This window comes from Octodon degus, unplaced genomic scaffold (assembly GCF_000260255.1).
Source record: "Octodon degus isolate 3935 unplaced genomic scaffold, OctDeg1.0 scaffold00017, whole genome shotgun sequence".
Lineage (NCBI taxonomy): Eukaryota > Metazoa > Chordata > Mammalia > Rodentia > Octodontidae > Octodon > Octodon degus.
The window spans coordinates 17932264-17954249 of record NW_004524593.1 but is presented as its reverse complement, the minus strand read 5'-3'; the positions used below and the strand labels follow the sequence as shown (position 1 = coordinate 17954249).

General features: G+C 40.0%; 1 protein-coding gene across 1 annotated transcript in view; it reads left to right on the top strand.

Annotated features, from left to right (window-relative positions):
* Ush2a (usherin) overlaps positions 1-21986 on the top strand; it is a 732353-nt gene that overhangs the window by 69883 nt on the left and 640484 nt on the right. The window contains exons 5-9 of the mRNA XM_004626936.2: positions 8718-8781; positions 10973-11267; positions 12450-12634; positions 13352-13573; positions 14774-14867. Coding sequence (XP_004626993.1) covers positions 8718-8781; positions 10973-11267; positions 12450-12634; positions 13352-13573; positions 14774-14867 — 860 coding nt within the window. The remainder of the gene's footprint in view (positions 1-8717; positions 8782-10972; positions 11268-12449; positions 12635-13351; positions 13574-14773; positions 14868-21986) is intronic.

The following is a 21986-nucleotide window of genomic DNA, read 5'->3' as shown; positions in this document are numbered from 1 at the left end:
TTGTTTTCAACCAGAAAGGTCTGCTTTAAATTATGATTGGTACTTTTAGGAAAAAATAACTATAAATTATCTTCAGTTCTTTGTAATGTATAGCTGAACAGCTCTCTTTAAAGATACCTGTATCAAATGGTTCTATTTTTTCCTGTCTCGTTTCTTTTTATTACCTTTAAAAACAATTTACTTTAAAGAGAGTATAATACTAATTGATATGATATTAGAAACAGTACATATTTAGAAGACCAAAATGACAGGTATTTCAGTCACAGTTTTAGCATCACACAGTGCTGTCCTCAATCTGTTTTTAGTAGTATCTTTTGGTCTACAAGGACAAAGCTAACTTTAATTTTTTTTCATGTTTTTAGTTTACTACTTGTGGTATTAGCTTTTTTCCCCTCAAATAAGTGATTCCTTCAAATAATGAGCATTTATGGTTTGAAATTTTAGAAATTACTTAAAACAGTCCTAAAAATGTATGAAGATCTTTTTGTCCATTCTGCATTCCTATTTGCTTCTATGTGTTTTATACTTTTATCTTTAGGTTGAGTCATATGAAATTGTCCTTTGCAAATTAAAAATAGTCAAATGTTAGCCACTTCAAATGAGGTGAGTTATGTATCTCCAAATACGATATATTTGGAGATTGTACTTATGTATAAATATAATATATGTAAATAAATATAATATATAATCATATGAATTTTCAACTTTCCTTTTTCATGAAGATTTTTTTCAGACTTTTTGATTTTAAGATATAGTTGATTCATTTAAACTGGGCTTTTAACATTGTATTTTATGAAAAACAATATAAATAATTTGTTTCCATATTGCATTTAGGTTTCTGACTGTGTAATTTATAAAGTTCTGGAGTGAACTTTCGCGAGTGCTCCTGTGTGCATCTGGCGAGCGTTTTGGCAGAGCAGGCCCCGCGACAGGCCCCTTCCGTGTGCTGCACTGCCAACCTCATTGCTGGAGCCACAAACCCCTTTCCGCTGCTACCACCAAGCCGGGGCCCACATCAGCTGTCCACTTCTTCACTTTGACATTAATTTTTGACAGAGCAATGGGTATAAGATACTCTCTTTGTTTTATGTTCACTAATGACGAGTAAGATTTTGAAAGTCATTTCTGTGGCTTGCCTGTTTTCTCTCCCAAGTAAACTGCTTCAGTCGATGCCCTGCTAAATTTTCCATTGCACTGTCTTTATTTGTCAGAGTTATGTTTATTATTTCAGCTTTAAATATTTTAACTAGTTATGGTGATCCTGAAAATGTTACCAAGAGTGTCTTTACTTTTTGACTTTTTATTCTTGTATTCTGTCCCATAGAACAGATTCGATTTTTAGCATTAGTAAATATGTGCACTATTCCTTCTTTGATAAGATACTTTATATTTCATTTAAGCAAGGATTTCTTATCCTGGTAAATATGGTGTACTTTTTTTTCTTGAAATTAATTTATATAAAATATTTGAGGTGGAGATTGATTTTTATAGGGACATTTCTGTCTCACTGATTTTTGTTGAATATCCACAATTTTTTAAGTGCTCTTCAAAGCTATCCTGACCGTATCATAAGTCCATTTTTTGATTGTGTGATGAACATTGTGCTTCAGGGGTCCTGCCAAGTGACAGCACTTGGCTGAGTTTAAATCTTGGAGCGTGGATTACTCTTTAGCTAGTCTTTCCACATGACCCTTCTTAGGTCTGTCTGCTCCAGATGAATTTCAGGATCAACCTTCAGGTCAATGTCTACTTGGACTTTTTAAAATTAGATTTTAATTTGAAGAGGGAAAAGGGATGACAAAAATTTAAGATGTTTTATGTACATGTACTGAGTACACACAACAAACATAGCATTATATATTACAACCGTGTTAATAAAATGTAAAAAATGAAAACAATTTTCTTCAGATATATAACAATTTTAGAAAAAAAATGTATCATTGTGCTGACTTTTCTCATCTGTGATGATGACATAACATTCTAGTTAGGCCTTCTTTTATTCCTGAATAAAAGATATTCGTGCATTTTGCTACATCCCTAGATGCTCCTAGAATTTGGTGCTATCGTACACCCCGTGGGCCCTTCTCAGAAGCTAGGCACATTCCACACATAGCTCTTTGCGTGTATGTAGCTTCTAGATTTCCAGGTGTATCAAAGAGTTCTGCAGAGTTCCCTATGGATTCATTTCCCACGTTCTTTTTAAAAGATTTTTGGTTGCTTTGTTGTCTCCCTAACTGTTAATACCACTTTAGAGAACTTCACAGTTAAACATTTGTCTTTAATTATTTTAAACAAACATTGCCAGGAAAACACTTCCCCTGTGGGGGAGCTGAGTCAGGTCCAGCTTCATCAGTTGGTGCTTGTGGTGGGACACATAATAACGATTATTTGAGGATGGGACTCTGCATCTGAAATTGATCCTTTACGTGGCTTCAAGGCTGCTGGTTATCCCTCCTTTGGCAGACCATTTCTGAGATGAATCTTGCATTTCAGAGAGGAGCTGGAGGGTGGGGAAGTGTAAATGTGACAGACTTCTCATTCTTGCTCCTACCTGATCATTTAAAAATCTTCACTCTCTACATGGTTCAAGTCTTTAATTCCCGGAGTTCTGAAAATGTTCATTTGGTATTCTTTGCTAGCCTATGAATTTCCTTAGTGGAAAAAAAAATTTCTAATCTTAGCTCTGTAAGTCCTAATTATTTTATTATCTATGTCACTATTTTACCCACAAACTCTGTTGTGCTTCATTAGATTTGTAAACAGTATGTCATATTTTGGTTGCTAGTGTGAGTTCTGCCTAATATTTTAAATTCTCACTGGTTTATTATTCATGGATAGATATTGAACTGGATTTTACACATTCAACTTGCATGCTAAATTTGTCATTGCTTGTAGCTTTTGTGTAGATTTGCTGTACTTTTCTTAGTAGGTAAACACACCACCTAGAATTGAAGCACTTCTTCCTTTCCAAGTGATATGGCACATTTTCTTTAGCCTTGCTGTAAACTTGCTGCGTAGATCATTTTCTCAGTTTCTTGGTTTAGCCAACCTGGCTGTGCTGCCTTGTTGAAATATAGGACTGCTTCTCTCTGTCATTACCTTTTTTTTTTTTCTTTCCTGAGTGACAACAACGAGGTCTTTCTTGTATGAGTCATGTCTATTTTCTTGATCAATTGATATAATTGAGTTCTATCTTTGCCGTATAAATATTTTTCAAAGAGGAATCTCTTTATAGAATGTTCATTCCAATGAGTGCTGTTTAAAAACTTGGCGAACAGTGAAAGCCTAAGTAAATCACATCCCAAGACTTTGCCCTTGAAATATTTTATGGCACTCTCCTCATACCCCAAATCATAATTTTCTTGTTTGGCATGGATGACTCACATTAGCTATAGGTCTTCGGAAAACTTCCTCTAATTGTTCAAAGAGAAATTTCTTCAAATATGAATTCTTGTGGCAGCAGCAGTGATCACCCAATCACAGACTCCTGAATTTAAAACTAAAATGGTTTTTAAAGGTTATAAAACCCAGCCCTTTTATTTTATAGATGATAAAATAGATTTCATTATCCCTCTGCAGCAGCGCTTCCCTTTAGCTATTATTAAAATATAGGAAGTGAATTCTAAATTACCTGCATTGAAAGGTTCACCTCCACTCCTAATGCCCTGGTCTGACTTCCATCACTTTGCACTTGGAGGACTCCAACGGCCTTCTAACTGCCCCCCCTTCCGCCCTCATTCTTCTCCACGCTTGCTTCACTACTCTTGAGATGACCTGTGATCATGTCAGCTTCTGCCCTCAATCTTCTAGTGGCTTCTCATCTGACTTATAAGAAAGGCCTCCATCCTATCAATGGGCCTAGAAGGCTTTTAGCAATTGCGGTTCCATCCCCACATGGATGGGTGGATGGAACTTACCTGAGCTACTCTTCCAGGGGCCACCTCTTCTCTAATCTGCACCTGGAAGCTGGCTGCTTGTAGTTGTCTAACACATCAATCATACTATTGGGGGGTCTGTGTGTCCAGTGCTGGCCCTGGAACGCTTTGCTCCTGGCAGTACCTGAGCCATCTCCCATCTCCTGTCTATGCTGCATTCTCAGTGAGTGCCGATTTGAAAACCACCCCCAACGAAATCCACCCACTCTCTCTAATGTATGCTAATTTCTTCACTCATAGTTTTGATATCATTTATTATGTCCTAATGCATTATAGAGTTACTTACATACTATGATTATCTCTCTGCTTCAATTTAAGCCTCACAGAAGCAAAGATGTTCTTCTGTTAGCTGATGCATCTCTGGCAGCCATGAAAGTGTCTGGCACACGCACACTCCCAAAAAATATTTGTGAAAGCACACGAACCAATGATGTCACCCTGACGTTTAGGGCTGTGCTTGAGCTTTGACAAAGTGACAGTTTCCATCATCCTTGCTGTCCTGTGGCGATAGTAGGCCCTCCCAAACTGTGAGTGATTACCCTAGGTTTGTTTTGATCTGGTTGATAGCAGGGAACAGAATTTCCCTAGAGATTCTACATGAAAGACCGTCAACCATGTTTTACATGGAGAAAATAAGTTGGGTTACACAGAATCCATGTTGTCCAAATGTATCTTTACCCCTTGATAACTTGTAAGATAAGAAGAATAGGAAATAATGATGTTTAGTTTTCTTTGGCTACAGTATCAATGGGTGGCATAAAATAATGGACATTTATTGTCTCAACTTCTAGAGCCCTACCGTCCAACGTCAAGGTGGCTTCTGGGCCAAGCTTAGTTTGAAAACTATGGAGGAGAATCCTTCTATGATTCTCATTGGCTTTTACCAAAATGCTTGTGGTAAAAGCCATCACTTCAGTTTCTGTTATCTCACAGATTTCTCCCTGTTTGGCCTTCAGTGGTGATTCTTCTTATACATATACAAAAGTCTTAACTGGATTTGATCCTCTCTTAATGCCTTCATCAGTTCTTTACATCATCCAGTCCTTGTTTGCAGACCAAGTCATATTCACAAGTATTGGTGTCTTAGGCCCTTCAGGCTGTGGGCCAGGAAATGGAGAGAAGGGGGTGTCCACGAGGGAGATGCGCCTTCCCAGGCCACTCCACAGTGGCCCTCCTCTCAGCAGGCTCACCTTGGACAGCACACTAGGCTACTGAGTCCTGCTCCCCACATGAGGCAGTCACCTTCCATCAAATCCCCCTCTGAGCGCAGCTCTGGGGACAGTTTAGTTGTCACTTAGAACAACTAGCAATTGAGATGACATAATTCCGTGGAGAACAATGAATTTCTTCATGGATAAACATGCTTCCAGGGTGGTGAGAATTGTGTTTTGCTTCATTTGTCAATGCTGTTAAAGGGAACATCATTACTGATTGTCTCTTGTGTGTTCTCCTTCACCTACCACGAAGAAACTACTACAGTCATTTCACCTGTGTTGCGCCCTCACTTCTGCAGCACTCTTCTCTGACTTCCCTGGCTTTACAGCTCCTGGTCTCCCTCCCCCCATTTGTTTGCTTGTCTTCTGGTTTTACTTTCCTGGATGCTTGTCACTTATTTGCCACAGTTGTCCTCTTCTATCAAAACAGTACCTTCATTTTCCTGTTGTTTCGATGCCCTCCATGTGAAGAGTCTCAGCCTGGAAACCTCCCAGCATCTGATCGTTCTCTTGGGTTCTCAGCATGAATGGGGATGTCACCTAACTTACAGACTTGTGCCCATGCGATTCTGCCATTTATTTCAGATGGTCTTCAGAGTACCTCTTGAGGAGTCTGTATATAGCCCGAGTCAACCTTTCAGAAGTTTTCTAAGAAGCTTTTACGGGTCTTTATTACTCTTCTAAGCCCACTTTACAGTTGCCTTTCTTCCTGCTTTGCTTCATTCTTGTTTCCTCCTTATGAAGTATCTACTGAACAATTTATCACATGCCAAGACCTTGGGTATGAGCTTGAGTGAGGAAGGCCAATTACTGCTTTGGGTGTCTTGCCAGCTTATTTAATGTACTTCCTTGTTTCATTAAGTAAGATGAGCAGGAAGTAGGTAGCTGCAAAAAGGAGCAGGGCACAATGCAGTGCCACAAGAGGATGTGGGGCCCTCATGGGTTGCAGATCATTGCCACAGGATGCACTTGAAAGCTAGGATGTAGGGGCCTGGGGTCGGCAGAGCTACAGCGTGGAAGGTGAAGGATGCTGGGAAGAGAAGGGCTGGAACGAGTGTGGCAATGAAGCATCCTTAGCAGGCAAATGCAGATTCTCTCATTCCTGAGAAACAGCGTTTCTTTCCCTCACAAGGCAAATTCGTACTGTGAAGAGTGATTTTCTAAGTTTGTCCTCTGTACTCGTCACCAAGCAAAACCACAGACGCCCAAGTTTACCCACGTTCACGTGCCCTTTCATCCCTCCCTGTCTCCAAGAGCAGCCTTCCCTTCCTCGTGTCCCACACCCCACCTTGCTTGGCTTTCAACCCCAGATGCAGGTGAGCATGCTGCTGTCCAAGTCACCTCCACAACTCACTCATGGTGTGGACAGTTCTCTGTGTTTCTCTTAGTCCTTTTAGCCAATTATAAAGTTTGAAATAATTTGTGTTGGAAATCATCGAGTAGTTTTTATAGAGCTTTAGTAGATTTTTTGTTTTGTCCTCATAATATGATTTGAGGAGACAGTCATGTGCACCTGCCCCAGTTGTCTTCTTAGGGACAGCTAGGACAGGGAGATTCCAGCTGCACAAAGTCAGAGTACAAGGCCACAGGGGACACTGCCTTCCTGCGAGCTGTGGGTTGTAGGGTTTGTGGAAGCCCAGGAAAAAGAGGCAGAGGAAGTGGCTCTAAAAAAGGCATTTCTTAAGCTGCATCAGGCAAAACATTCATCAAGAAATACTCGTGTATAACATATCATGGTTATTCAATCTAACTCATATGTATGGACACATGAATACAACTAACAAGGATATCAGTGCTGCCACATGTAACGCCCTCTTTGCTCCAACACATATGCTTCATGCCTGGAGTCTGCCCCCTTCTTTGCTCTTTCTGACCTCTCTTGCCTCACATATTAATGTTGGGGACACTTCTGTGTGCTAATTCTACTCTGCATCTCTTATTCATCAGTCTAATCCTTTGCCTGGTTTCCTCAAAGTCAGTATGGAGAAGCAGTGACAAAGATAAACGTTCTTCTAAAACTATTATCAAGACAGTGTGAACATGGTATAGCTTCACCTGAAATGGGAAATGGCAGATTCATGCAAGTCTGCAAGCTAGGTGGCTTCCCCACTCGTGCTGAGAACCCGAGAGAATGAGCAGATGCTGGGAGGTTTCCAAGCTGAGACTCTTCATATGGAGCTCATCAGAACATGGAGAACCTAAGGGTGGTGTTTCAGAAGAGAAGAGCTGTGGCGACTAAGTGGCAAGTGTTCAAGAAAGCGATGACAAGTGATCAAGCAGGGGTGAGAGGAGCCCAGGAGCTGCAATACCAGGGAAGTTAGAGAAGAGTGCTGGAGAAGCGAGGGTGCAAAGCCTACTCAGGGAAGTGATCATTTGGTGAATTAGCCATTATGCTGTCATTTAAAAATGACTAATGGGGCAGGTGAGATAGCTCAGCAGACTAAAGCTCCTGCTTAGGCAAGCACATGGTCTGTGGTTCGATCCCCGCACCACGTGCCCTGCCCCTAGAGCAGGCTGAGCCAGACAGAGTCCAGAAACAGTGGCACATGGCTGTAGTCCCAGAACTAGGGAGGCTGAAAGCAGGAGGATCACCACAAGTCCAAGGTGTGTAGTGAGACCCTGCAGCAACCAAATATATTAATAAATAAATAAAAATGCCTAATGGTTGAATTTGCATTCTACATTAGAACCCACCACATTTTGTGTTCTCATTATCCAAATTCTCACTAGCATTTTACTTTTTCCCAAGTTTTTTCTCATTCTTAGAAACAGAAGAGTGGAAGTGATGATTCTCTGTTTCCAGGCCCGTGGGCTTATCTGTCTTCGCAAGTCTGAAATAAATATTTGCTAAACAAATTCACAGAAGAATGCCATGTCATTTAAAGTTAAAATCTACCTGTGTCTTAAAGGTCATCCAATTCAAAGTAGATGAATTTCTCTCTGATTGTCTTAGGAGAACTGTCAAGAGGTGATGAAGTTTCTGAATTGGATTAGACTACTACTAAGACATGAAACTCAACCCACAAGTAGATTGTGGCTTATCTTCAGTTGTGGAGGTTCTTCAGTCAATATGTTAAGCCGAGTTTCTAGAGTTGTTCTGGAGTTTTGAGCTGGGACGGGAAGGGTGTGAAGATGGGTGGGGAAAATGGTCTGGACATGGCAGCTGGAGCAGATGACAATCAAATTAAGAGCCGGTGCGATGAGAGATGGGTTTATAAACGAGAAAGAAATTTGATTTGGGAAGAAAAGCCATGGGTTAGGTCAGTAAATAAGTGGGTCAAAGTGTTCCCTTTGACTTCAGCGTGGCGTTGTCTACTGAGGTAAATATGATTATTATTGCTGCTCATGTGAATTTAGCAAATAGATATTGATCTTAAAGAATTTGAAAGGGCAATGCCGTAAACATGGCTTCAAGCTTTGTAGTTTTAAAAGGACATCACTTGAATAGTTTCTAGCCATTGTTTGGTAAACTACGGCTTCTCATATTTTGAAAGTATATATGTTTTATTAAAATTTTTATAACATCTGTGTATATTGTCTATATATATATATATATATATATTTGCAGGTTTAGAGCAGTTTGTTGGAAAAATGCAAGATTTTCGATTATACCAAGTGGCACTTACAAACAGGTAAGTAGATGTGGAATTGTAAACCTCAAGAAATGTAAGGAGAAATTCACTTAAATGATGATTGTTTACATTGATGATTACAATGATGATTATTGTGTTTTTTAGTACCACATTTGGCAAGCATCACCTGATATTTAGAGTGTTAATGTTGGCCTATGCTGTGGCTGTAACTCGAGGCTCCTTAGAATATGAAATTGATCAAATTCTTTATGACATATTTTCCCTAAGAAAACTTGATTTGTGCATCTTTTAAAGAATTTGGTACACATTTGTATAACATTATGTATGAAGTAGTTTCTCACACTGAGACATCTGCTCTTGTATGTTTCTTTTAAACATTTCCTGTTGAATTTATAACTACTAGACAATGAGGAAAAATGAAAAGGATTATTTTGATATATGAGGAAGTCTCAAGAGATGGAGCTGTTAGACTCAGAAACTAAAAGAATGAATATTTGATGTATCATTTTATTTTTCCCTATTTCCAGTCAACAAATGTCTTTATGGACTTGGGGGAGCTTTTGTGAAAGCTTTGCTCATCTTGTGTGTAGCTGGTGATCTTTTTAGGACTGCTGAAACACACAGTTTTCCCTTCTGCTCAGAGAGTTTCAGGTGAAATTCTGGTGAATACCACCCCTGAAAATCTTCCTAACTCATCATCTGATAAGATACTCTATTGTTGCATAGATGAGTTGATTTAATTCACTTCTATGGAAGGCCAGAGAGAAGAATGTTCAACTTCTTCAAGGCAGATGTAGAATAGTGTGAATTTCCAAATGATGGGACCAGTTCCTGCAGCCTTGGGCACAGTGGCTCTTGGGCTGGTTCTGGGGTCTGTGAGTTCACTATTCATTGGAACCTTGTGCTCTATTAGCTGCTGTACTCAGGAGATGACTAAATAGAGGGTCTGAAACATGGGAACACATTGGGGAGGATGTTACTGCCGCCAGGCTTTGTGTCTTTCAAATCACCTTTGTCTTAAATATGCTAAAGAGCAGCATTATAGTAGCTTTTGGGGAATGAAGCTGATCCGGGGAGAGGGGTCAACCACTGCATATTAAGTAATGACCTTGGGTCATATTCAAAAGCTGTATCAATTGAAAAAATACTTATGGGATTTAAAGATCATGTCACCTCATGTGGCTTGATGAATGGAAAAGTTGTGGGCTCCTCCATTCCCCCTGGGAGCTGAGGGAGCCTGGACTCTCTAGGACTGGGATTGCTGACACTGGTCTCCTGGAATGTCTGGAAAGGTAGCGTGGATGAACTATCTACAAATAGAATGACTGATCCTGCTCTAGAATGGGTACATTGCCCTTAATGGAAACATTAAATCTCTGCCTGGAATTGGCTTTCCTCTTTGACTGTTGGCAGAGGCGATAGGATCCAAAGCCACTGAAGCATTTCAGGATGCCAGCAACTATGTAGATGAGTCACAGGAAGCCACTGACAAATGGCCTTGGCTGCAGTCCCTTCCGAAACAGAAGCAAAGAAAGTGCTATTTGCTTTCATCTTATTTCCCATGGATGGACTGGAAGGCCTACTCATAGGTCACATTGTTTCCAATATATTGCTGCTTGCTCTCAGCAGTCAGCTCAAGCACTGACGTAAGCGACGTGATAGTCTCTATACACTCACAAACAGGCACAGTGAATTATTATATTTCAAAAACTATCTTGATACTCAGACAAGGGATCATGCATGCTTCTTGATGTGAAAAATTGACACAAAATCTACTATATTTTGGATGCATTTCATGACAGTGAAGATGCTTATTTCACTAAGAATGAATTTTATTTTATTTTCTGGTTAGAAAATAATAATAATTATTATTTTATGTATTTGGTACAGGATCTCACTATGTGCAGCTTGGACTCCTAGTAATCCTCCTGTTTTCAGCCTCCCCAGTGCTGGGCTTATAGGCGTGCACCACCAGGCCCAGCCTTGAGCTCAGTGCACTCAGGGGAGGGGCTGGCACCGCATGTGATGCCGGGAATCAAGCCCCTACCCCTGAGCTTGCCTATGCAGATGCTTAGTCTGCTATGTCCCTGGCCCTTGATTAGAAAGTTATTAAAGATAACTGGTTCCTTGTCAAAGCATGAGAACAGCAGTATTTCCCTGTAATGATGATTTGAATCTCTCATACTGTCAAGTGCTCTGTCCTGAAAATTCTCCCTCCTGGCTCCTACAGAGAGATTCTAGAAGTTTTCTCCGGCAGTCTGCCCCAACTCCACGTCCAGCCGCACTGTCGGTGCCCTGGCAGCCACCCCCGTGTCCACCCTCGGCTCCAGCATTACTGCATTTCCAATGGAGTGGAAGACACCACCAGACGCAGAATGCTACGCGTGGACCCTGATGCCCACCCTCTTTCTTTTATCAATGACAACAATACTGGCACTTCGTGGGTTTCTTATGTGTTCACAAACATCACCCAGCTGGATGAAGGAGTGACAGTTTCAGTGGATTTGGAAAATGGACAGTACCAGGTAGGCAGGATCTGTATGGCTACCTCCGTGCCCTACAGACCTGGTGTTCTAAAACAGAATGAGTTTTGATACAGTTCTGAAGACCAGCAGTGCAAAATCAAGGTGCTTTCAGTGCTCGCCTTCCTTCAGGATTCCTAAGGGGATCTTTGTTTTCCTTTCTTGGTGTCATTTAAATTATGACCTCACCATGGAGCTGTGTCTCCATTTCTTTAGTACCCCCGTCCTTATTTGGAAATGTGTGTGTCAGGTTCTTCCTCCTCCTGCTTCTCCTCCCCCTCCTCCCCTTCCTCCTCCTCCTTCTTCCTTTTTACCCCTTCTCCTCCTCCTCCTCTTAGTCCTCCTGTTCCTCCTCCTCCTTCTCCTTCCAAATCTACCTTGTGTTTTAATTGTAAACTACTTTCCTGGTATGTGGAAAACCTTGAATTTGGATCCCGTCATTATAAACAACACAAAGCAAAACACACACACACACACACACACACACACACACACACACATGCAAATGCACTGTAAGAACCAAACAACAAAACAAGACAAAATCAAAAGACCAAAATCCTTTTTCTTCATTAGTAACATTTATTTTTTCATTTGGTTGATGGTCAAAGATTACAAATTTGGATTTTTTTTTTTATGTTTGTTTCAATTTACCATTTCAGTTTCAAATCTGTACTAATTCTCTGAGTTGTTTTACTGTGCTGTTTTTACAAGTGTGTTAGTAATTTACTTTTATCCCTTTATGTTTATTAGTTTTCCTGAGACTAATGCTGTATGTTCATGTCTTTTCATATTAGTTTGTAATTTGATTTCTAAAGTCCTTGAAAAGAGAGTCTTACAAAGCTGGAAAATGTGTTGCTCTTCAGTGACTCTGTGAAGTTGCTGAATGTCCAGGGAATATTTGATCCTTGTAATTATGAGGAGTTACAATGCCTTTATATTTATTTATTTTATTATTTTTATTTTTTATTTACTTCTTTGGTACAGGGTCTCACTATGTGGCCAGTATAGAATGTGATACTGGGGATGCAGCCCAGGTCCTTATACTTGCCCGGCAGGTGCTTAGACCACCGAGCTACCTCCCCAGGCCCAGCGCCTGTATACTGAAATCTCAAAGTTGTGTACATGGACTTTTACAGATGCATCAAATGTAAATTTCCCTTGTAACAAGTATCCCCTGCATTGCAGGTGTTTTATGTCGCCATCCGGTTCTCTAGTCCACTACCAACAGCGATCAGGATTCAAAGGAAGAAAGAAAGCAGCTTGGGTTGGGAGGACTGGCAGTATTTTGCTAGAAACTGTAGCACTTTTGGAATGGAAAACAATGGAGATCTGGAAAACCCCGATTCTGTCAACTGTCTTCAGCTTCCCAAGTATGAATAGTTTAAGAACAATGAATGTTAATGAACTGATGAGTTCATAGTGACCTATAGGTTAGAGACACTCACTAAGCTGGTAGTGACTTCTCTCCATCACCGGCTCCTTGAGGTAGATTCTCCAATATCTCTTCCCTGAATTGACTTTTAAACTATGTGTAGAATTCTCGAATCATTTAGTGTATGTCTTTGGTTAGAGCATCACCCATGTTTTGAAGTTGTACTTTCAGATTACTTAGCAAGTGTTTTCTGTTACAGAAGATTCCTTTTGTTGGGTAGTAAACAATTAGTGTATGTGGTTGTTTTGGTTTTATTTTCTCTCTTTTTTTTGTATTTAGGACAGGGTGTACAGGGTCTCACTGCGTAGATCAGACTCATAGTGATCTTCCTGTTTACAGCCTCCCAAGTGCTGGGATTACAGGCATGTGCCACCACACCCAGTCTCAATCACCATCTCAGCATGCCCCAGGGGCAGGGCTGGCACAGCAGGCCTGGGGATCCAACTCCCAGCCCCTGCATCTGCCTAAATAGGCATGTATGTGGTTTTCTGCAATGGTTCTGCAATATTTGTTGACAAATGATATGGGATATATTTATTTTCTCATAATGGAGAAACTAACCTTGGGCTAATATTGTAATAATGACTAAAAATTACAATTTTTGATTTGTCAAAAATATGAATAGACTTTTTTGATATCAAATTTCTTTCGATAGGTTTACTCCATATTCCCATGGTAACGTCACATTTAGCATCCTGAAACCTGAGCCAAACCCTCGTCCTGGATACAGTGACTTCTACAATACACCATCCCTGCAAGAATTCGTAAAAGCCACACATATAAGGCTTCACTTGCATGGGCAGTACCACACGACTGACGCAGAGGTCAACCCTGGACACAGATACTATGCAGTGGATGAGCTCACCATCGGTGGGAGGTAGAGTGCAATACTGGGTCAAAATTGGATAATTCCACTTGGAATTTTCTCTTTAATGAGATTTTTTTTTGTCATTCTTAAAATGCTATAAATCTTTAGAACAAAGTAGATTCTGTACTCTATATTTTGAAATGATTTTGTACTCTAAGATCTTTTAGGAAGCTGTACAAGCAAGTCTTTTCTGAATATTATATAGCTTTGTTATAGAACAGATTTTTAGGCCTTGGGACATAGCTCAGCACCACAGCACCTGCCTGGCAAGTCAAAGTCCTGAGTTTGATTCCTGGTTAAAAAAAAAATAGATTTTTCAAAAGCTATTAGGTTTAGAGGATGTGATTCTCTGAGGGTTGAGGAGTAGAGCTCAGAAGTGCAGAAGTTGCCGAGCATGTTCAAGGCCTTGAGTCTCACCTTCTGCAAGCCCTCTACAAAAGTTATAATACCTTAAATTTGACTTACATATAACTTTCATATAGTGTGTATATTTTCTTGGTTTGTTATGGAATCTGATTTTCACATAGACTTGAAGGCAAAGTGAAGGAGCATGATTTGGAGTAGATAGCTGATAGGTCAGACATGAAGCCAGGCCTTCCAAGTTCCCAGTTCCATGGGAACACACATTGTTCTGTGCACTGTATGCTTTGTAGTATATGCATTTCTGATCCCAACTAAGAACAAAGCCCAGATGTATAAAACCAGGCAGCCACTAATATGGAAATGTACATGTAGAGCATAATTAGAATGAGTTGTTGTAGAGAACAGCATGCTTGTAAGTCTTTAAAAAGTCATGAATTCCCACAGGTAACATTGACTTGTTAAGAAACAGGGCAAGGATAAAGTAATACTATGTGATAATCATTGTCTGATTCGGGGAAATAAAAAAACGATTGAAATTGTACTTGGAGTCCCTTCAGTGGGTGCGTTCACCTGACGACTTTGCCATGCAGTTGGAGTAGGGATGCGCAAGCCCGACCTCCTTGCAGGGTGGCTTGAAAATGACCATTGAAGCAGCATTGTTTAGAGCTTGGTGACCATCCCACTGGTGCTTAGTGATTAACTGCTTTTATGAAGAAACATAGGATAATAGAGAAAGCGATTATCATGTTGATTGCATGTGTTCGTCTCTCGCTGGAGTCACATGGTGTGCATTCCACAGGCTTAAAAGCAGACTTCCAGTTGACTCAGTGCTGCTGCTGTTCACAGGTGTCAGTGCCACGGTCACGCCAGCGCATGTGACACAGTGAGCCGGCCGTACAGGTGCCTCTGCTCTCAGGAAAGCTTCACCGAGGGACTTCATGTGAGTGCTGTCTTATGCATGGAAATCTAAAAATCAATCAGCCAATCAATACAATGAATATGAATGCTATGAACTGAATTTTGGTTCCACTCTGTGTATGCAGAAAATAAATCTAATGTCAATTATCTTACAGAAAGTTTGTGTAGTAAAAATAAATGCTACCAATGAAGTAAAAAATAGTGGTTTTAGAAATAATGACAGAAAAAATTTCAGCTGAAGCAAAACTATAATGCTTTCCCTCTTTCCTGTGTCTTTCCTGGTTTTATCAGCATGATCATATTTCTTTCTGTTTTTTTTAATGTGTTTGGCACAGAGTCTTGCTATGCAGCTCACACTCACAGTGATCCTCCTGCTTAAGCCTCCCCAGAGCTGGGATTACAGGTGTGCACCACCTCGCCCGGTCTCAGTTGTACTGGGGATCACAGGTGGGCTCTTGTGCTTGCCAGGCAGATGCTCAGACCACTGAGCTATCTTTCTGGTCCAGCATGATCATATTTCATAAAACAATGTCTCAGTTGTTTGATGTAGAAATTTATTTATTTATTTATTGTGTGTGTGTGTGTGTGTGTGTGTGTTTTTGTGGAACCGGGGATTGAACTCAGGCCCTTTCACTTGCCAGGCCAGCGCTTATTCAACTGACCTATCTCCCCGGCCCTAAATGTAAAAATTTAGTTTGGTTTCTATATATAAAAAGACCTAACAATAAGTAGAATACAGGTATAATTAGATGCAGAGCAAGCTTTATGGGTTTTATTTGTTTGTTTCTTTTTGTATTTAGTACAAGGTCTTCAGGGTCTCACTATGTCGATCCAACTTATAGTGATTCTCCTGTTTTCAGCCGCCCAAGTGCTGGGATTACAGGTATGCGCCACTGCACCCAGTCTCAATCACTATTTCAGCGCGCCCCAGGGGTAAGCCTTGCACAGCACACCAGAGATCGAACCCCAGATGCTGTGCTTTGCCTAAGCAGGTGCTTTAGTCCACTGAGCTACCTGTCTGGCCCTAACCTTTATGTTTTGAGGCAGTCAAGATTAAGCTCTTGCAGACCTTGAGAATTTTATTTAATTAATGTGAAAATCTGCAGTAAGATGGCCTAGGAGTTATTTTACTTTAGTTTGTCTTTAATTGTCTAGTGAAATGTCAGGGTTTTGATGGAAATTATGTGTCTATAGGAATAGCAGGAGAGTAAAAACGAAACTATGTAAAACTGACTGACACTAGTCCCTAGAAATGTTCGGCATGAACCCCAAAAATAGCAGTGTAAAAGAGACTGCACTGACAGTAACAATCGCACCAGTAGTGAACGTAGGGAGAAGGGCATGCTTAGGAATAGGTGCTTTAGGCTATTTTTTTTTTTTTTTCCGGAACCAGGGATTGAACTCAGGCCCTTGTGCTTGCCAGGGAAGCACTTATTCCACTGAGCCATCTCCCCAGTCCCTAGACTATTACTTTTTAAAGAAACAAAAGTAGAGTTCTATCACCCAGCATATGCAAAAAAATAACATGGCCCTGAAGTATAAAAATAACTGTGAGTTAATGATAGATAAGAAAAATATCTTTAAATACAAAGCAAAAGCTTTTAGAAGGTAAACAAATAAATATATCTGAACTAAAAGCTGAAGACAGTGTATTCTGTCATATGACTGTCTAATATTCTGGACACTAGGGCTAACTGCCATGCAGCGCCAAGTGATGAAGGGATATTCTCATCCCAGTAAAAGGTAAAGAGTAAAAATCCCCAGTACACAAAGAGTACTTAAAATATTAAGAGAAATATGACAACCAAATAAAAAAGGAGTAAACATGTGAACAAATGATTTTAAAAGGAAAAAATGATAATATTCACTAAACACTTGAAACCCACTCTCTGTTTTAATCAGGAAAGTACAAATTATAATAAAATACTCTGTTAAATCTCTTAAATTAGTAGAATGCTTACAGATAGGTAACATTTACCAGTGAGACTTGCAAGAATATAATATTGTGTATGTCATTCACATGACTGCTAGTGTGACAATATTTTTGGAGCATAAGTTGACCATGTCTGTTAAAATCCAAGCCACAAATATAGTGACCTATACCCTACAGTTGCAGTCATTCACCCAAGCAATTCTGCAGTGCTGAGCGTATAGAACAGTTACATTTATATTTTCATTATATAGGTATGGACTTGGATGAGGTATGATAAAATACAACAATATTTAACTTTTTAGAAGTTACAGTAGAGGACCCATTGCCTTTGATCTCAATCCCCCTCTCACTTCAAGCATACCCATCTACTCTCCTTGCTGCTCTCTGAAGCAGCCTTGGGAGCTGTCTTTGTGTCTTTGGTTGTACTGCTCTGACTGCCTTGATATCCGGATCCCACTTGCAACTTCACCTTTCACGGTGACACTGACTTTGTGGCAGCCAGAGTCCTGTGGTGCAGCATAGTGAATAAGGCAGGTGAGAATATGAAGATGGGATGTGATGCTTTTATTTGATATAAATTCCCATAAGTGCCTGATCAACAAGTGATAATGAGAAAATAAGGCGAATGCTTATTTTTTTAAATGTATTACAGCAACATACAGACTCTGCAATAATAAAGAAAAAGTCTCCAAATTTTTGCCTCATTTCAAACACATTCAAACCATCATTTTTGGCAATGTGTCTGTTTGTGCGCGTGATGCTAAGGATCGAACCCAGAGCCTTGTGCATGCAAGCCAAGAGCTCGACCACTGAGCCAGTCCCAGCCTTTGTACTGTGTCTTTTACTGTTAGGAACTTTTTTTTTTTATTCATTTATTTATGTGTGTGTGTGTGTGTGTGTGTGTGTGTGTGGCCAGCTCAGCCCACCAGTGGGCGGGGCTGGCTGGCATGGGGTGCTGGGGGATGGAACTGCGGTCCCTGTGCTTTGCTAAGCTTGTGCTAAGTAGGTGCTTTAGACCACTGAGCCATCTCACCAGCCCCAAAGTACTTAATTTTTTTTTTTTTTTTTTTGCGGAACCAGGGATTGAACTGTTAGGAACTTTTTGACATTTAACTATGCACTCTATCTTTCCATCATTCTCTCTACATAAGTGTATCTTAATTTTTCCACAATAGCACTGTGTTGTGGTCTCCTGCAGGACACATGACCTTTTATGCCCGCTGGACCTTGTCCTGTGCTTGTGCTTTAAGGAATCTTGTCATTCCTTTGTGCAGTTTGTTGTGGACTATTACAGAATACCTCATTTAAAGAAAATCATCTGTCACGTTTTTGTTAAACTGCATCTCTGTCCTCTGAGATTCTTAACCTGATCTAGTTTGCTTTTGACTATAATATGAATGTATGTAGTTCAACAGCAAGAACTCTGCAAAGTTCAGACTTGCACGCACACACCCTTGTGCAGGCGCTGCTCCTGTTTCAGCTCAAAAGCATGGATTTGCTTATGTCTTCCATTCTTCTTATATATGAAATCCAAAGTGTTTCCATGCTTCTTTAGCTAGCACATCGAATTTGTTTTCCAGATGAAGGGTCGTACTGACGTTCATTTTAGTTTACTTATATATTAGGTCTTGACCATGAGCTAATAATCACTTTTAAAGAAGAAATCTTTTGTGTTGTTTTGGATTTCAAATGTCTGGTATCTTGCAATTTAGATCAATGACTATATCATGAGAAAAGAAATCTTTCTAGAAGACTAATTATAATAATTTAATTGTATTGGTGACTTTATTGCTACAAAAAGGAAATTAATTTAATTAATTTGATTGACTCTTGAGCAAAAACTATGTGCTTGCATTTTTATTTTTGAAAGAGAGCATAAAATAGTATTAAAACATAAAAATTACAAATGACGTAGAATTTCACTATATACTTACATTTTTGCTGGTATGATTTGGTCTCCATTTTAAAGTGAGATTTACTGTTTTTCCTAGTGTCTTCCGAGAGTGCTCAGGGTGGACACTTGTCGCTTGACTTCGTAATCAGTGAGCTCTTTCAATAACTCCACCCTTTCTGCCCAAACCAACTAACCACTCAATTAAAAAATGCTCTGGGATGGATGCAGTGAGCAGAATATATCTGGAAAATGCAAGCTATGGGCTGACACCGACGCCTTCTCGGGATGACTCTAGCTATTCCTTGCTCACGACATAGGACTCTCCCAGCCTCTGCTGCTTTCTGTTGACGAGGCAGCCTCAGGCACCCCCTTTCTCCTGACCTTCTCTCTCTCCCTCTTTTTTTTTTTTAGTAAGGATCTACAGGGTCTCACTACATAGATCAGACTCGTAGTGATCCACCTGTGTTCAGCCTCCCAAGAGCTGGGATCACGGGCACGTGCCACCATGCCCAGTTTCAATCACCATCTCTGCACACCCCAGAGGCAGGGCTGTCACGCTAGGGATCAAATCTGGCCGCTGCATCTGCCTCAGCAGGTGTCTTACTGTGCTGAGCTATTTGGCTAGCCCTCTCTCTCCCTCTTGATGTCCCATCTCCTTTGTTTTCTCCTCTTTTCTCATAGTGAAGAGTTGGATATTTTCTGATTCTCCAGTGACTTCATGCTTCTCCTTAAAAACAAAGGAATTGAGTGCATCAAGCTTCATGATTGGTTCCAGAAGCCAACTCAGACTTTTCTGACTTGGTCCCAGGTGGTGACTATTGGATTATGAACTAGTGAGCCAATTAACTATAGTTTAGATTGAGAATATATTTTAATGCTGCTTTTTCAAATGTTGAGTATCTTTGGAAAGCAGAAATGACTAAGTAGACTTGTGTTATTTAACTCTGGTCATATTTTGTTGAGTCACGACTATAATAAATAAAAAAGCAACAAATGTAATTAGTTATGTTTGGCAAATATAGCTGAAAGGGAAAAGTCAATAGACTGTTAAGTTGTATGATGAATCACTTCCACAATATTTCCAAACATGCGTTAAAAATGAAAAATGATTTTATAATGGTATTCACAAGCATGACATTCTCATTTTGCTGTCGTTCAAAGTATTTTAATATATGTCATGACTTCTGCATCTGAAAAAATTGTCTTAGGATCATCAGAAGATGTACTTATTCAAGTGCTTTTCATATTGTTCTACTTTGCAAAAGAATGTATCTTAAGATAAGCTATTTATTTTCTATGGGAAATGTTCTTTCAAAAGACCTGGATATAGTCCCAAAAGAATGTCTGCAATTCACAGTATCATGCTAACCATTAAGAATATTACTCAATAAACAGGACTTTGTGAATCAAGTTATGGCCATTTGGCAAACAGAGGAGAACGTAAGCCTCGAGACTGTGCCAGCCCTTGGCAGGAGGCTTTGCTGTGAGAAGTAGGGCTCAGAGGAAGTGAATGAACGGGAACAAACAAAGGAGCAGTAGAGGGACAGAAAGACGACTTCAAGAGCAAGCAGCCATCGCCATGAATTTTCAGCATGCACTCTTCTTTACTTGTTTGGAAGTTTGTGCCACAGATTGGTGGCCCAGTGGTGGAAGAGTATTTGTACAATCTTGATTGCTGTTTTCCAGTGAGAGATTTCACTTGAAGAACCAGCTGACCCCCTCAATCACATGATTTCTCAACACCATGTGCTACCCTTTGCTTTCTGCCACATTCATTACTACCTATCGTCTTGTAGGTGTGCGACTTCTCTCAAGTTGATGTCTGATTGTGAAAGTTTATTCACCTTGAGAAACATAAACCAAAACTTACAGAATATGGGATGCATCTGTTGCAAATATTATAGGCCAGCTAGCACTTACTACTCATTATTAACTTGTGTTTTTTTTTTCCTTTCATCAAAATAAAAACTAACACACACAATAACAACAAAAATTCTACTAGGAAAGACCTTGCTGATCCTGCCTGAGATGAAGTTGCTGCAATGCTCATTGTTTCCTAGATTATTTTAGTTTCACCTTGGGGAGGTTCAGGGACTGTCCTCCACAATATTTGCCTAGACACTGTGACCCATTTTGGTATTATATTGGCAAATTAGTGCTTTGATTTTAATGTATGATGCAGATCATAAAAATAACAGCATATTTCATCAATAGCGAATACCTTGAGAGTACTTCTTTTATTTCTTCCCAAGAATGACTGAAGCAGTGAATGATTAATTTGCTGAGCCTATTTTTCAATTGATCTAGGGCAAAACAAATCCAAAAGAGTAGATACCATCCATTAACTTTCAAGCAGAGTTAAAGATTCCAAAGTAGAATTCGAAAAACACGGCACTGAACTTGCATGAATCATTAGATAGATCACAAATAAGAAACACGTGTATTTTCTTCAATGATTAATTTTATTTTAGTAACAATCATTGTGACTTGCACTTCTTTTTGGTACTTTACAAAGTAAGCCATTTATTTTGAGGTATTTGTAGGTTCATATGCAGTTGTAGGAAATGGCACTGGGATTGCGCACTTTTTACTCAGTTTGGCTGATGGTTACACCTTACAAAACCAGGTTTTTAAAAAAACTCAGTGTCCCTTATAAATTATTTTTATACTGTAAAATTTGTATGGTTTGGTGAGTTCGGGCAGAAGTGTACATCAGTGTTCACAGCACCCCAGCAAGGACAGATACTGCTTCCCTCCCCCTGAATGTTTTCTTAGGCTCCTTTGTGCTCAGTGATTCCCGATCCGCAAAAGTTGCCGCATGATTTTCTGTCAAAGCAGTTTACTTTCACCTGTTCTAAATTTTTATATCGTGGGATTATTCCATATGAACCGTTTTGGTACAGGGACTTTTAAATCACATTCCCTCTTTCCCCCTTACACCTCTATTTAAATCATTCTCTTATGAGTGTTATTAGCTTATTGGCATAAAACACTCTGGTCCTCTTGTACGGAAAACCCACTGTAGTGTGGGCGAAACTCACAGGAGCCCAGGGTGACCTTGGAAACGGAAGCTTGGACTTGTATGTCACACTTCACTGGTGGGACAGTGTAGCTAAGATACCTCTCCTCTTTGCTGCTGCTGCTTCTGCTACTGCTGCGGCTGTGGCGGCTTCTTCTTCTTCTTCTTCTTCTTCTTCTTCTTCTTCTTCTTCTTCTTCTTCTTCTCCTTCTCCCTCTTCTTCCTCTTCTTCCTCTTCTTCCTCTTCTTCCTCTTCTTCCTCTTCTTCCTCTTCTTCCTCTTCTTCCTCTTCTTC